The following is a 13,888-nucleotide window of genomic DNA, read 5'->3' on the forward strand; positions in this document are numbered from 1 at the left end:
GGGGCCCCGCGGGGCTGCCGGAGGGACTCGGGGGGCGGGCGCCTCATCCCCAGCGGGGGAGCCCCTGGGCGGCCAAGGGCAACAGGTGGAGTGGGCGGGAGGCCTGGGCCCGGCCCGGGAGACGTCACTCTGTCTGCCCGCCCAGCCCTCGGGGGGCGGCGGCGCTGGGGCAGCCGGCGGGGGTCTGGGGAGCCCCTGCGCGGGGCCAGCAGGGGAGCGGCTGGCAGGCGCCGGGCGGCGGCTCTGCAGAGAAGCACCAGTAGGGGGCGGTGTGTGGGCCGGATGGGCGACCAGGCGCGCCCTCGCCCCCGGCAGCTTCTCCGGCACAGCGCGGGAGGCAGGTCTGGGCTGAGAGCTACAGAAAGCTGGGTTAGCCCTGGTTCTGCCCCCGGCTACCTGGGTGACTTGCACAGGTTACTTTACCCTCTCTGAGTCTTGTTTTCTCCATCTGTAAAATGAGGGGGTATGTTCATTTTTTACCTCTTAATGACCCTCCCGGTTCTGACAACCAGTGAATAAATTCTCTTCCAAACTCTCTTAGGAAAAAAATGCACCCTAACCCTCCCGTTGCTCCTGTGATCCACCTAATACTACACCTAATAACTCCCTTTTCAGAATATTTCATGCTCTTTCTCACCCATTCCCGTCTCCTATCCACCTCTTCACCGGCAATCTCTCCTCCAGCCCCGCGTTTTGTGTGTTTACGAAGATCGAAATGCCCTCTTCTAACACCTGTTTATCCTTCCAGACCCAACTCAAACCTCCCTTCGATAACACTATCCTGCAACTCGACAGTACATCCTTTTTGCTGTTGCCTGCCTCCTCCACTAGAATGTCAACTCCCTGAGGACAGAGAACTTGCTTTCACTGTTCCCCCGACACTGCTTGGCCAGAGTAGACACTCACAATTGCCGAGAAATGCATTTACCCCAACGCGTGTTACCACCTTCCTCCCCAGTCTTCCTATAGCAGTTAACTCCTCTAACACGGCGCTTACAAGCTTATTTTGTAGTGATCTCTTCACTTGTCTGTCTGCCCACTGAATATGAGTCCTTTAGCGGCAGGAACGCTCTCTTATCTCTGCATCCAAGCTAAGTGCCTGGCACAGGGCCTGTATCCTGGATTATATACAATACATATTTGCTGAGTGAATGAATGATCCTGTGGTGAGGCACACAGAATGGTGTTCAACATTAACTTCATTCTTGCCTGGAAGCTATAGGAGAATAAAAATGTGGCTACATTTTCATGTTTCCAGAAGGGATCAGAAAACTCATATTAGAGACATATTTACAACAGATCCCTCTCTTTTATGTCCAATTTCGACTGCCTGTTTATACATTATCTTTATTATGGCCAGTAGATTCCTGGAGTTCAGGATGCTCCCACATTGTAGATATATACAAGCAGAGTATTTGAGGGTGGGAAAATAAACATTAATTAGTAAAAGTGTAGTAAGACTGGAATTGAGATTTGATGGGAAGGATTTCAAATAGTTGAAGAAAAGTTGACTCTTGGCAGACCAGTTTTTTAGAAAGTTCAAATTCTTCACACATTCTGTCTAGAATACTTCAGCAATGTGATGCACGTGCCATTGATATTGCAAACATAACCGTGTCAGAGCTGTGGTCCCCTCCAGAGGAACACTCAGCCTCTCCTAGTGAGAAAGGTCTTTATTCCCAGTGGGTCATTCCAAGGGAAAATGGGAGGGGAAGTGACAGGAGAGGAGGGTGGGGTTGGAAACGTTTTCTTTCTACTTGATGGACGAGATGGGCCGTTGGGAAGAGTTTTATTACTACTAGTGCAGAAAGGCACAGGGCAGTGCCACTAAAATGGTTTAAAAGAAAAGGAAAAAAGTGAAGTCCATACCCTACGGTGGTGCAGAGAAACTGAGACAATGAAGGGAAAAAGGAGTCTGCAAAATAACGTGAAAAGTTGTCTACATGGAGCCCAAAGGGCATCTCTGCAGAGATGCGTGTGTTTACTGGTTTTGCTGCCCTGGCTGGTACAGAGGCATGGGCAGTTGGGGCTCCAGTGAAGGGAAGGTCTTGTCTACAGGAAGTAAACGTAGGAAGGCTTTTCAGGGAAAGTGCCCAGGATAGCCCTGAGAGCCCCAGACACCCCTCTTCCGCGTAACATATGATTTGTCCTTCTCATGGAAGGAAAGCCAAGATCTGTTTCTCCATCCCAGAGACAGGCTGCAGATTGCCAGCAACGGAACGGCCTATGGGATATCTCCAAATTTTCTGCTTACTATCCCTGGGTTTAAAATTCTTCTTGATTTTTATATTGCAATTAAAAACAAAAATAAAAAGCCTCAGCATCCCTAATGCAGATACAGAATTGTTGCCATGCCATCACAAGTTCTCTGAGGAAAACTATTAAAGGAATGGAAACACCTCCTCTGCCTTGGTGTGGTTCTGAAGTTGTGCACTCAGAGGCCAGCTGGAAGTCGTGGACAACCTTCTGTCGTCTGACCCATTGACTGAGCAAGTAATGCCAGTTCTGGGGCTCGGAACCATTTACACAGCTGAAGCGTTCTTCAAGTGGAAGGCAAGAGGCTAATAGCTGGGGACCACTTGGTATCACATTTGACAGGAAATAAAGGGAGAATAAAACCTGACTATTTTATGGTGTCCTGTACTTTCTGCCTGACGTGACGAAAGAAGGAGAAAAAAGAGCAGAAGAGAGGAGGGGGCAGCCTGCATTTTGCAGTCCCTGGGCAGCGGGCTGCTGAACGTGATGGCTGGCTGGAGTAGAAGGAGAAAGATGCTCTGTGATGGAGTCTAGGAGGGGTAGTATTTGATATCCAAGGTTTCCATTTGTGCATTATACTTCTGTCAGTAAGGCATTTTTTAAACCTTGAAAAAATAGTAAAGGAAGAAAATTTTAAAAATTGAAATTCAAGACTGCCCTGAGGGGCCAGCCCCATGGCTGAGTGGTTAAGTTCTCGTGCTCTGCTTCGGTGGCCCAGGGTTTCACCAGTTCCAATCCTGGGCGTTGGACATGGCACCGCTCATCAAGCCATGCTGAGGTGGCGTCCCACATGCCACAACTAGAGGGACCCACAACTGAAAATACACAACTATGTACCGGGGTGCTTTGGGAGAAAAAGGAAAAATAAAATCTTTAAAAGAAAAAAAGACTGCCCCAAGATTGCAAAATACACCCTTCAGTGTCAAACCCTACTCCTAGAACGCTCCTTATCCTCTGTAGAGAGATGGGAGCTAACATCTATTGGATCCCAGGGACTTTGCTTACAAAAGTAACCACACTTAGTCCTCATAACACTGGGAAATGATGATAACAGTAGGTAATACTTGTTGAGCACTTTTTATGTGTCAGACTCTGTTCTAAGTGCTTTAGATTTATTGACTCATTTAATGTTTATCACCACCTTTGGGTAGGCACTTTTAGTATCCTCACTTTACAAATGAGTGAAGTGAAGCATAGAAAGATTAGACATGTCCAAGGCCACACAGCCAAGAACTGGCAAAACCAGGACTCAAACCCAGGTAGGCTAGTTCTAGAGCTGTAACATAGAGCTTAGCCTTTATGCTCTATTTCTTTAATTTTTACACTGTGCACACCATTTTAAGACAAAGAAATTGAGGGTTAGAGAAGTAAATGGTGTATCCAGTATTTAAAATAATTTCTGTCTTGATTACAAAGCTTATATTCAACATGGATTTTTCCCCCCAGCAATCATGCCAAATGAGTACTACCCTTGAAAGTAGCCATCTTGGGAAGCTGCATGCTTCTCTCAGAGCTGCACCCTCTGTCCTCTTTGGGAAATTATTTAAATGCCAATTTACAAGCCAAAGGATACAATTGGATTTACTACTTAAGAGCCACATATTGTTCTTGGAATCAGGTAAGATAAGTACCCCAACATTGTTTTCCTTTTCCAAAATAGTTTTGGCTATTCTAGGTCTTTTGTCTTCCATATAAAATTCAAAATAAACTTGTAAACTTCTTTTTTAAAAACCCATTTGGATTTCCACAGGGAGTACATTGAATCTATTGAGTAATTCGAGGGAAATTGCCTATTTAACAATATTGAGACTCCCAATCCATGAACATGGAATAACTCTCTATTTATGTAGATCTTCTTGAATTTCCCATAATGTTTTGCAGTTTTCAGCCTCCAGGTCTTGCACGTCTTTCGCTAAATTTATTCCTAAGTATTTTTATGCTATTGTAAATGGAATTGTTTTATAATGTTACTTCTAAATGCTGGATGCTAGTATGTAGAAATAAAATTGATTTTTGTATATTGTATCCTGCGACCTTGCTAAATTCATGTATTACTTCTAATAGCTTTTTCATGAATTTCCTAGAGTTTTCTATATGATGTCACTTGCAAATAAAGACAGTTTTACTTCTTTATTTACTACTTCTTTACCTTTTTTCCCTTGCCTTGCTTCAGCGGCTAGGCACTCCCATACAATGTTAAATAAAAGTAGTAAGAGCTAACATCCTTGCCTTGTTCCTGACCTTAGGTAGAAAGCATTGAATTCTTCACATTGCAGTATATTAGCAGTTGGATTTTTGCATATTTCCTTAATCAAGTTGAGGAAGTTCTCTCTCTCTCTTTTTTTTTCCCGAGGAAGATTAGCCCTGAGCTAACATCTGCCAATCCTCTTTTTTCTGAGGAAGACTGGCCCTGAGCTAACATCCATGCCCATCTTCCTCTACTTTATATGTGGGACGCCTACCACAGCATGACTTGCTAAATGATGCCACGTCTTGCACCTGGGATCCGAACCAGCGAACCCCGGGCCACAGAAGCAGAATGTGTGGGCTTAACCACTGCACCACCAGGCCGGCCCAGAGGAAGTTCTCTTTTATTCATAATTAGCTGAGGGTGTTTTTAAATGATAAAAGGTGTTGAATTTTGACAAATGCTATTTCCGCACTTACTGAAATAATCATACTGTTTCTCTCATTTATTCTCTTAATTTGTTGAATTATATTGATTTTTGTATGTAAAACCAGTCTTGCATTGTCACTTGATTGTGGCATATAATCTTTTTACATGCTGCTAGATTTGGTTTGCTAATATTTTGTTGAGGAGTTTTGCATCTAGAGTCATGAGGAATATTGGTCTGTAGTTTGCTTTCTTAACGTGTCTTCATCTGGTTTTGGAATCAGCATAATACCAGCATCATAAACTAAGTTGGAAATGTTCCCTCCTTTATTTTCTGAAAGAGTTTTTGTATGGTGGGTATTATTTCTTCTTTAAATGTTTGATAGAATTCACCAGTGAAGCCATCTGAGCCTGGAGTTTCTTTGTCAGAAAGTTTTTTAATTCCAAACTCCATTTCTTTAATTGATATAGGACTGTTCGAGCATTCTATTTCTTCCTGGGTCAGCTTTTTAATTTATGTCTTTCCCAGAATGTGTGCATTTCACCTAAGTGGTCACATTTAGTGGCATAAAGTTGTTCATACTACTAATAATGGATTGTTATTCTTTTAATGTCTGAAGGATCTGTAGTGGCAGTCTCTCTTCCATTCCTGATATTGGCAATTTCCTTTTTTTCTTGGTCAATCAAGCTTGAGATTTACCAATTTTATTAGTTTTTTTAAACGACCACCTTTTGGCTTTGTTGATTTTCTCTTTTTTATGTTCTCTATTTCATTGATTTCTGTCTTTATTATTTCCTTCCTTCTGACTGTTTTGGGTTTAATTTGCTCTTCTTTTTTCTAGTTTTTAAAGATGGAAACTTAGATCAGTGATTTGAGACCTTCCTTTTTTCTCTTACAGGCATTCAAAGCTATAAATTATTTCTCTCTAAGTGCTACTGTAGCCATAGCCTACAAATTTTGATATATTGTATTTTTTTATCATTCAGTGCAAAATATTTTCTAATCTCTCTTGTGATTTCTTCTTCAACCCAATTAATATTTAAAGTGTGTTGTTTAGTTTCCAAATATTTCGAATTTTCTTAGTTATCTTATTGTTCATAGTTTCTAGTTTAATTTTGTTGTGGTCAGAAAACAAACTTTTAAAATTTATTGAGAATTATTTATGGTCCAGAATATGGCTATCCTGGTAAACATATCGTGTACACTTGAAAACAATGTTTATTTTGCTATGTTGGGTAAAGTGTTCTATAAATATCAATTAGGTCACCGTGGTGGATAATGTTGTTAAGATTTTGTCTTTGTTGATTTTTGATTGTTTATTCTATCAATTTCAGAGAGACACTAAAATCTCCAATTATGATTGCCTATTTCTTCCTTATTGCTTCATGTATTTTGAAGTTATTATTGAGCACAAATTTGCAACTTTTATGTTTTCTTGATTAACTAACACTTTTTATTATTTTGAAGTGCCCTTCTCTATCTTTGGTAATACATTTTGTTTAGAAATCTATTTTGTTTGATCCTAATATAGCCACCCCAGCCTTCTTGTGTTTACTATTTATACAATATATCTTTTTCTTCCCATCTACCTTTGATCTATCTCTGTCTTTATGTTTAAAGTATATCTATTTGCCTTTTTAAATGACCTTTATTTTTTAGAGCAGTTTTAGGCCCACAGTTAAATTGAGCAGAAAGTACAGAGTGTTCCCACGTATCCCCTGCCCTCAAACACCCACAGCCTCCCTACTATCAACATCCCACACCAGAATGGTACATATGTTACAACCAGTGAACCTACATTGACACATCATTATCAACCAAAGCCCATGTTTACATTAGGATTCACTCTTGGTATTGTACATTGTATGAGTTTTGGCAAACATATCATGACATGTATCCAACATTGTAGTATCATACAGAATAGTTTCACTCCTTTAAAAATCCCCTCTGCTCTGCCTCCTCATCCCTCCCCCAACTCCACTTCCTGACAACCAGTGATCTTTTTACTGTTTCCATATTTTGCCTTTTCCAGAATGTCATGTAATTAGAATTATACAGTAGGTAGCCTTTTCAGACTGGCTGCTTTCACCTAGTAATATGCATTTAAGGTTAATCCATGTCTTTTTGTGGCTTGATAGCTCATTTCTCTTTAGTGCTGAATAATATTCCTTTTCTGGATGTACCACAGTTTATTTATGCATTCACCTACTGAAAGACATCTTGGTTGCTTCCAAGTTTTGGCAATTATGAATAAAGCTGTTATAAATATCATGTGCATATTTTTGTTTGTACATAAGTTTTCAACTCATTTGAGTAAATACCAAGGAATGCAATTGCTGGATCATATGTTGAATATGTTTAGTTTTGTAAGAAACCACCAAACTATCTTTCAAAATGGCTGTACCATTTTGCATTCCCACCAGCAATGGATGAGAGTTCCTGTTGCTCCACATCCTCACCAGCATTTGGTGTCATCTTTGTTTTGGATTTGGGCCATTCTAATAGGTTTGTAGTGGTGTCTCATTGTTTTAATTTGCAGTGTCCTAATGATATATGATGTGGAGCGTCTTTTCATATACTTATTTGCCATCTGTATATTTTCTTCAATGAGGTGTTATATTTGGCTTTTTTTATCCATTTAAAAAATCATCAATTTCGATATTTTAGTTGGAGTGTTTAGGCCATTAACATTTAATGTATTTATTGATATGGTTGGGTATGGATCTATGATTTTATTTTTTTGTTTTCTATTTTTCTCTTCTGACATTTGTTTGTCCATTTCTCATTTCCTGCCTTTTTTTGGATTACTTTAATATTTTTTAAATCATTCCATTTCGGTTTTATTTATAGCTTTTTAGCTATAGAGTTTGCATTTTGTTTTTAGTGGTTGAGCTATAAATTACAAAGTACATCCTTAACTTTTCATAGCCAGTTTATAGTTAATACAGTACTTCATGTAAATTCTAGGGCCGAAAAGTACAATTTCTGAAAAAAATATTCACCAGACGGACTTAAGAGCCAAATGGACATGTTAAATGAAAGAATAAGTAAACTTTATGACAGATCCATCAAAATTACTCAAGATGAGTAATAGGATAAAGATCAAAAATAAAATGAACAAAATCTCCGAGACTTAGATGATATCAGACAGTCAAACGTACAGGTAATTGAAATCCTAGAAGGGGAGAAGAGATTGAAGTGGGAAAAATATTTGAAAAAATGATAATCAAACGCTTCCCAAATGTAATAAAAGTCAGAAATTTGCAGATACAAGATGCTAGACAAACACCAAGTAAAATAAACATAAAGAAGTCCACTCCAAGCACGCAGTCAAAATGTCATAAGTCTTGAAAGCAGAAAGAAAGCAACAAAAAAAGAGATTTCCATTTGGTTCTTTTCTGTTGTTTCTTTCTTTCTTTTTCTTTTTTTCTTTCTTTTTTTTTTTTTTCCGCAGGGGAAGTTTCGCCCTAAGCTAACATCTATTGCCAGTCTTCCTCCTTTTTTTCCTTCCTTTCCCCACCCCCCAAAGCCCCAGTGTATAGTTGTAAGTTCTTCTGGTTCTTCTATATGAGCCACTGCCACAGCACAGCTACTGACAGACGAGTGGTGTGTTTCCGCACCCAGGAACTGAACCAGGATGCTGAAGCGGGGCACATCGAACTTAATGGCTAGGCCATCAGGGCTGGCTCTATTGTTTCAATTTTTCTGCAGAAACTTCCCATTTCTCTGCTGAGATTTAGATTCACTGAAGACAAGTTTTTTTCCCTTGTTTTTTTTTTAATTCACTGAGGATAGCTATCAAACACTTTAAAACCCTTGCCTTTTAAATTCCAACATCTTATTCATCGCCAAATTGGATTTGATTAAGTTTTCTCTTAAAAATGTGTTCACCTTCATGGTTCTTCATATGTTAGGTAATTTTGGGTTGAATCTTGGACATCGTGAATGCTAAGCTGTGAAGATTTCAGGTTCTGTTATTTTTCTCTGATGAGAGTTGCTTTTCCTTTGTTTAGCAGACAATTTTCTTGTTGGGTTTGAACTGCAAACTCTGTTTCTTGGGTGGCAGCTCCAGTCTGAGTGCAGGTCTTTTGTCTTCACTTGAGCTGCTTTGAGTGTGTTCTGTGCATATGTGGTTCAGGGTTGATCAGAGATTTGGTTTGGGGATCCACTTGCAGGCTCTTTCCTTTTTGGGTTCTCCTACTTTTTCAGCATTCATGATTTCCTGGCTTCACTTTTCTTGTTGTCCAGAACAGAAAGACTGTAGTTTTTCATATACATCCCTCTGCTACACAAACCACAATGTGGACTACACTTAGCCCCAGGCTGAAAGTCTAGGAGTTGGGGATTTATTTATACAGCTCCTCATCTCCTCTTCTCCAGATTAACATGCAGCCCCAGATGGATCTACTCCTGTTTCCTCTTCAGTACCTTAAGGTAGTCACTTTGTGTATTATGTCCAGGTTTTAGAGTTATTTTCTGCAGGAATGGTCATAATACCCAGAATAGTCTGTAATATCCAGAGGTATAAGCCCATACATTGTTCTTATGAAGTGGTAATACTCAGCTTTATCCCCCACCTTATCCATTACCATTGTCCTGAGTGACCTCAGCTTGCTTTCAAAAATCAAACCTACCTTCACAGGATGAAGACTCATTTGGAATGATGAAAATAATTTGCTATGGCCGGCACGGTGGTACAGTGGTGAAGTTTGCATGCTCCGCTTTGGCAGCCTGGGGTTCACAGGTTGGCATCCCGGGCGCAGACCTAGCACCGCTGGTCAAGTCATGCTGTGGTGGCATCCCACATAAAATAGAGGGAGGCTGGCAACAGAAGTTAGCTCAGGGCCAATCTTCCTCACACACAAACACACAAAAATAAAGAAAGGGAAAGAAAAAAAAGGAAAATAATTTGCTATGGGCCCTGAAGACAATTTTAAGGGATAAGGACCAAAGGAGTTGAGCAATGGAAGCACAACTGTATAATTGGAGTAAGTCTATAATCTCTCCGGGCGACAGAGACTAATAGTGTCTAATATCTGTTCTCTCCTCCTCTCTCAGTAAAACAACAAGCAAACAAAAAGCAACCCTGAGTTTTAGCTGTTATGAATAAAAGCTACATTTCTCAGTCTCGCTGAACTTAGGTGTGGCTATGTTACTGAGTTTTGGTCAATGGGATGAAAACAGAAGTGTCAAGTTCAACTTTCAGAAAGCATCATTAATGGAGAGCGGGGAGGTACTATGGTCTGAATGTTTGTGTCCCTCCAAAATTCATATGTTGACATCCTAACCCCTAAGGATGATAGCAGATGGGAGAAGGGGCCTTTGGGAGATGCATAAATATGAAGGTGAAGCCCTCAAATGGCATTAGTGCTTTTATAGAAGAGGTTCCAGAGAGATCACTGGCCCTTTCCACCGTGTGAGGACACAGCTAGGATACACCAGATATGAACCAGGAAGAGGCCCTCACTGGAATGCAAATATGCTGGTGCCTTGATCTCGGACTTCCAGCCTCTACAACTGTGAGAAATAAATTTCTGTTATTTATAAGGTACCCAGTCTGTGGTATTTTGTTAAAGTAGCCCAAAAGGACTAGAACAGGAGGTGAGCCCTTTTTTGGCTCTTCCTTTCCCCTGCTGGCTGGCACACTGATGGGATAGCTGAATTCACACAGCCATACTTAATCCTGAGGTTGAAGGAGCCTGAATCCATGACACCACGGAGCCTCTAAGCCTGCCCTGGATTGCCTACCTACAGATTTCTTTTACGTGGGAGAAAAACAAACTTCTATGTTGTTTAGCCACTGTTATTCTGGATTTCTATAAGACTCAGCCAAAGCAAATCCTAATCAACGTTCTGGGCATTAAATTAGGGAGAAGAAGAGTCACATTACTGTAGTCAAATCAGCTGTACCCGGAAGAACTGTATTACTTAGCAGTCTGCCAGCAATCAGTCCACCCTATTCCACAGATAAAGAGTGCTATCAGGGCCTGAAGTCCAGCTCCGGCTGACTGTCCGTGAACCCTCCCCCAGCCAGCATCGTTCAGCAAATCTATGCACGATCCCAAAGAAACTTCCTCCAACTGGGTGTTTCCATTCTCTTCTCCCTCAGAGCAGTCCTGAGTGATTCATTCACTCACTCATTCACACGACAAATATTTACAGCCACCTGCCCTGAGGACTGTCTTAATCTGAATTCATCTTTGCAAACATGTCATGAACTGCCTGAGGCCAGCTACCAGCCTCACGACGACCTTCTGGCAAATCCATGCCCTAATTCCACGTCACATCATTGTTTTGGAACTGCCTAAACATAACAAAAAAATCAAAACTAAGGAACTGCTTCCTGGAACAGAACTGGAAAGGCCCTTCAAGGCCGTCTAGTTCCACCTTCTTATTTAACATACGCAAACCAAGGCCCTGCCGTGCTGGAGACGTGCCCAAGTTTACAGGGTCAGTGCCCAGGCCGAACCAGGACTCAGATTTCCCCACTCTACCCAGTCCTTTGTTCTTTCCTCCATCCTTCTTTCCTTCATTTCCACTTAATCCAAATACCAAGAATACATATCCGTTAGTTTGACTAGAAAATTTTAAAAACTTTATTTTAAAAACCATCCCCATTATACTCAGTGTCAAAGAGAGAAATTACCTTTGGTGGTCTGTCTTTGAATTTGTTCTCAGTTTACTCTGAAGAGTGAACACTCCAGCCACCCAGACCAGGAGCTTCTCTCTGGCCTTGGAACCCCCGGGACCGAAGAAAGTCAACCCAGGTGAAAGTCACATGCTTGCTTACAAGGTAAGTTTTCAGTGCAAGTTTCCAGCCAATTACCTTTGGCCTAAGGCTGATTCTCAGAAATTCCTCTATAATTCCACCAGCCACTCTGTGTGTGACTGTTCTCTAACACTTCATGCTAGCAAAGCTGAATTCTGGCAAAAAAAAAAAAAAAAAAAGTCTTTGTTCCCCTATTTCAAGGTGATCCAGCTGTCACCTATAAGAAGCGGCCAGTTTCCAGAAGAAAGCTTGTGCTTCAGAACTGTGACCCTGCTCTCCTGCTACGGAAACAGCTGCCAAGTTCACAGTCTCAATCGGTATTCTCAGGAGAAGGACTGAAAGCGCTTAGAAAAAAAAGAACTTCTTTCGTTTTTTATTTCATTTACTTGTCATTTCTATTCCTGCATAATGGTTCAGGGACAGTACATCCTTTGTGTGCTTTTTATTGATTTTTTTTTTTTTAAAAGTAGGCTATTTTTTGTGCCCTGGCATTGTTTTCAGAGACAGAGGCTGCCTATAATTCAAACATCCTGGACTCAGTAACCACAAGTGTCTTCTTGGAATATTAACTCTTTGTACTTTTTTGGGTTTCATCTAACTTCGGGGTAGTGACCTGGAGCAAGCTTTGGATATTTAAACATGGATTCCAACCCTGCTGTCTGGTCCTGGGGGTGGGAGGGTAGGGAGAGTTCATCCACCAATACTTTATTTCCTCTCTGACCCACCAGGCTCCGGCTTCAGTCATTCCACCGAGAAATGACAAAGTGGCAAGAAAACCCAGAAGGCTGGCAGGAGTCCTGAGGGCCTGGGTTCAAGGAAGCACTTTAATTTGTGAGCCTTTGGCATGAAAATCAGTATACATGGTTCATGGTATAAAAATAGCAGCATGCATATAAAAAGAAATGCTACTGTTTTCTGGGTGGGCAAACCAACAGCATGCATGGAGCCTGAAAATGCTGCAAAGCAGAAGCAAACATGCAAAGGAAATCTCTAAAGGGAGGCCAAGTTGATAGAAAATGTTCCTTTGGCTTGGAAGTTAAGACTGTCCTAAGAGGTCACGTGGAAACCTTAATTATTTATCTTGGGACATTTGTGAGCCAGACAGAGCTGCCAAGTTACAAGAATAAAACAGGCTTTTAACTTTAAGCAAGTTAAACAAAAGGAAGATTAAGCGCAGGTAGAACAAAACATCAGAGCCACTGTTTCTTCAGGAAGCCTGAAAGTTATCCACCTGCAGAGAAAGACCAGAATTGCACGGGAATGACTCTGCCCCTGCGGATGAAAATCCGGGGGCACCTATGGGAGTTAGGATGGAGTAAAATAAAACCATCACCCCTTGCCAGGCGTGGAATAGGCATAAACCTGTAGGGAGTACTGCTATCTTCCCTTTTCCATGTCCAGGGAGGGAGCACATCAGATCAGGATTTGGTTTGGGTAGTCAGCTTTGAATTTTTCAACTTTCTTGCCAAGTTTCTTACTCACAAGCTTTTCATCTATGTTCAACTCAGTGATCCATGTTGCTGTTGACACTGTAACCATTTTCTTGAGCATCTGAGATCTAAAAAGGTGTGGGCAGCAGAAGTGGGAGCCATAGACTCCATCTTTTGGCTCCTCGGCAGCTCCAGGAATAGTCCCTAGAAAAAAGAAGGGGCTCTTGAGGCCGGCCCTGTGGCCGAGTGGTTAAGTTCGTGTGCTCTGCTGCCTTGGCTCAGGGTTTCGCTGGTTCGAATCCTGGGCACGGACATGGCACTGCTCATCAAGCCAAGCTGAGCTGGCATCCCACATGCGACAATTAGAAGGACCCATAACTAAGAATATACAACCATGTACCGGGGGGCTTTGGGGAGAAAAAGGGAAAGAAAATAAATAAAATCTTCTTTTAAAAAAAAAAAGAAGGGGCTCTGATCCTACCTCTAGAACAGAGCAGGGCATAAGATGGTCAGCGCAAAAAGGGAAGCAGGGGCTCGAGCAAGGTGGAATGAATGTGAGGAACTGAATACCTGGGCTGCCTGAATCAAAGCAGGCTAAAGGACAGTCGTAGGGCCCAAGAACTGAAAGGGGCCAATGGGATCATCTGATTCCAAATCCCACCTGATGCAGGAATCCTCTGCTCAAGATTCCTCGGCCAATCACTGCTTGGAATTTTCAAAGATACTTCTGGCAGACACAGAGATGCCTGCACTCAGATCACTCTCCAGGAGAGGACTTAGCAACCCAACTCAAGGAATGTGGTTAGCTGATAACCTCC

The 13,888-nt window shown here is 41.5% G+C and overlaps 1 protein-coding gene across 16 annotated transcripts in view; it reads right to left on the bottom strand.

The window, feature by feature from the left end:
- TACC1 (transforming acidic coiled-coil containing protein 1) overlaps window positions 1-13,888 on the bottom strand; it is a 120,258-nt gene that overhangs the window by 91,147 nt on the left and 15,223 nt on the right. For 3 of the 16 annotated variants that reach the window (XM_070500136.1, XM_070500122.1, XM_070500131.1), the window contains exon 2: window positions 9,506-9,721. The exons of 7 other annotated variants lie outside the window; for them this stretch is intronic. Coding sequence is in view for 2 of the 9 variants with exons in the window: in XM_070500123.1 (XP_070356224.1) it covers window positions 13,123-13,133 (11 nt within the window). In the remaining 7 variants the exon portion in view is untranslated. Of the gene's footprint in view, window positions 1-9,505; window positions 9,722-11,517; window positions 11,631-13,122; window positions 13,275-13,888 lie in introns of those variants that run through there. 6 more of the 16 variants (XM_070500132.1, XM_070500127.1, XM_070500123.1 and 3 more) reach the window with 4 other exon arrangements.

This window comes from Equus asinus, chromosome 27 (genome assembly GCF_041296235.1).
Source record: "Equus asinus isolate D_3611 breed Donkey chromosome 27, EquAss-T2T_v2, whole genome shotgun sequence".
Lineage (NCBI taxonomy): Eukaryota > Metazoa > Chordata > Mammalia > Perissodactyla > Equidae > Equus > Equus asinus.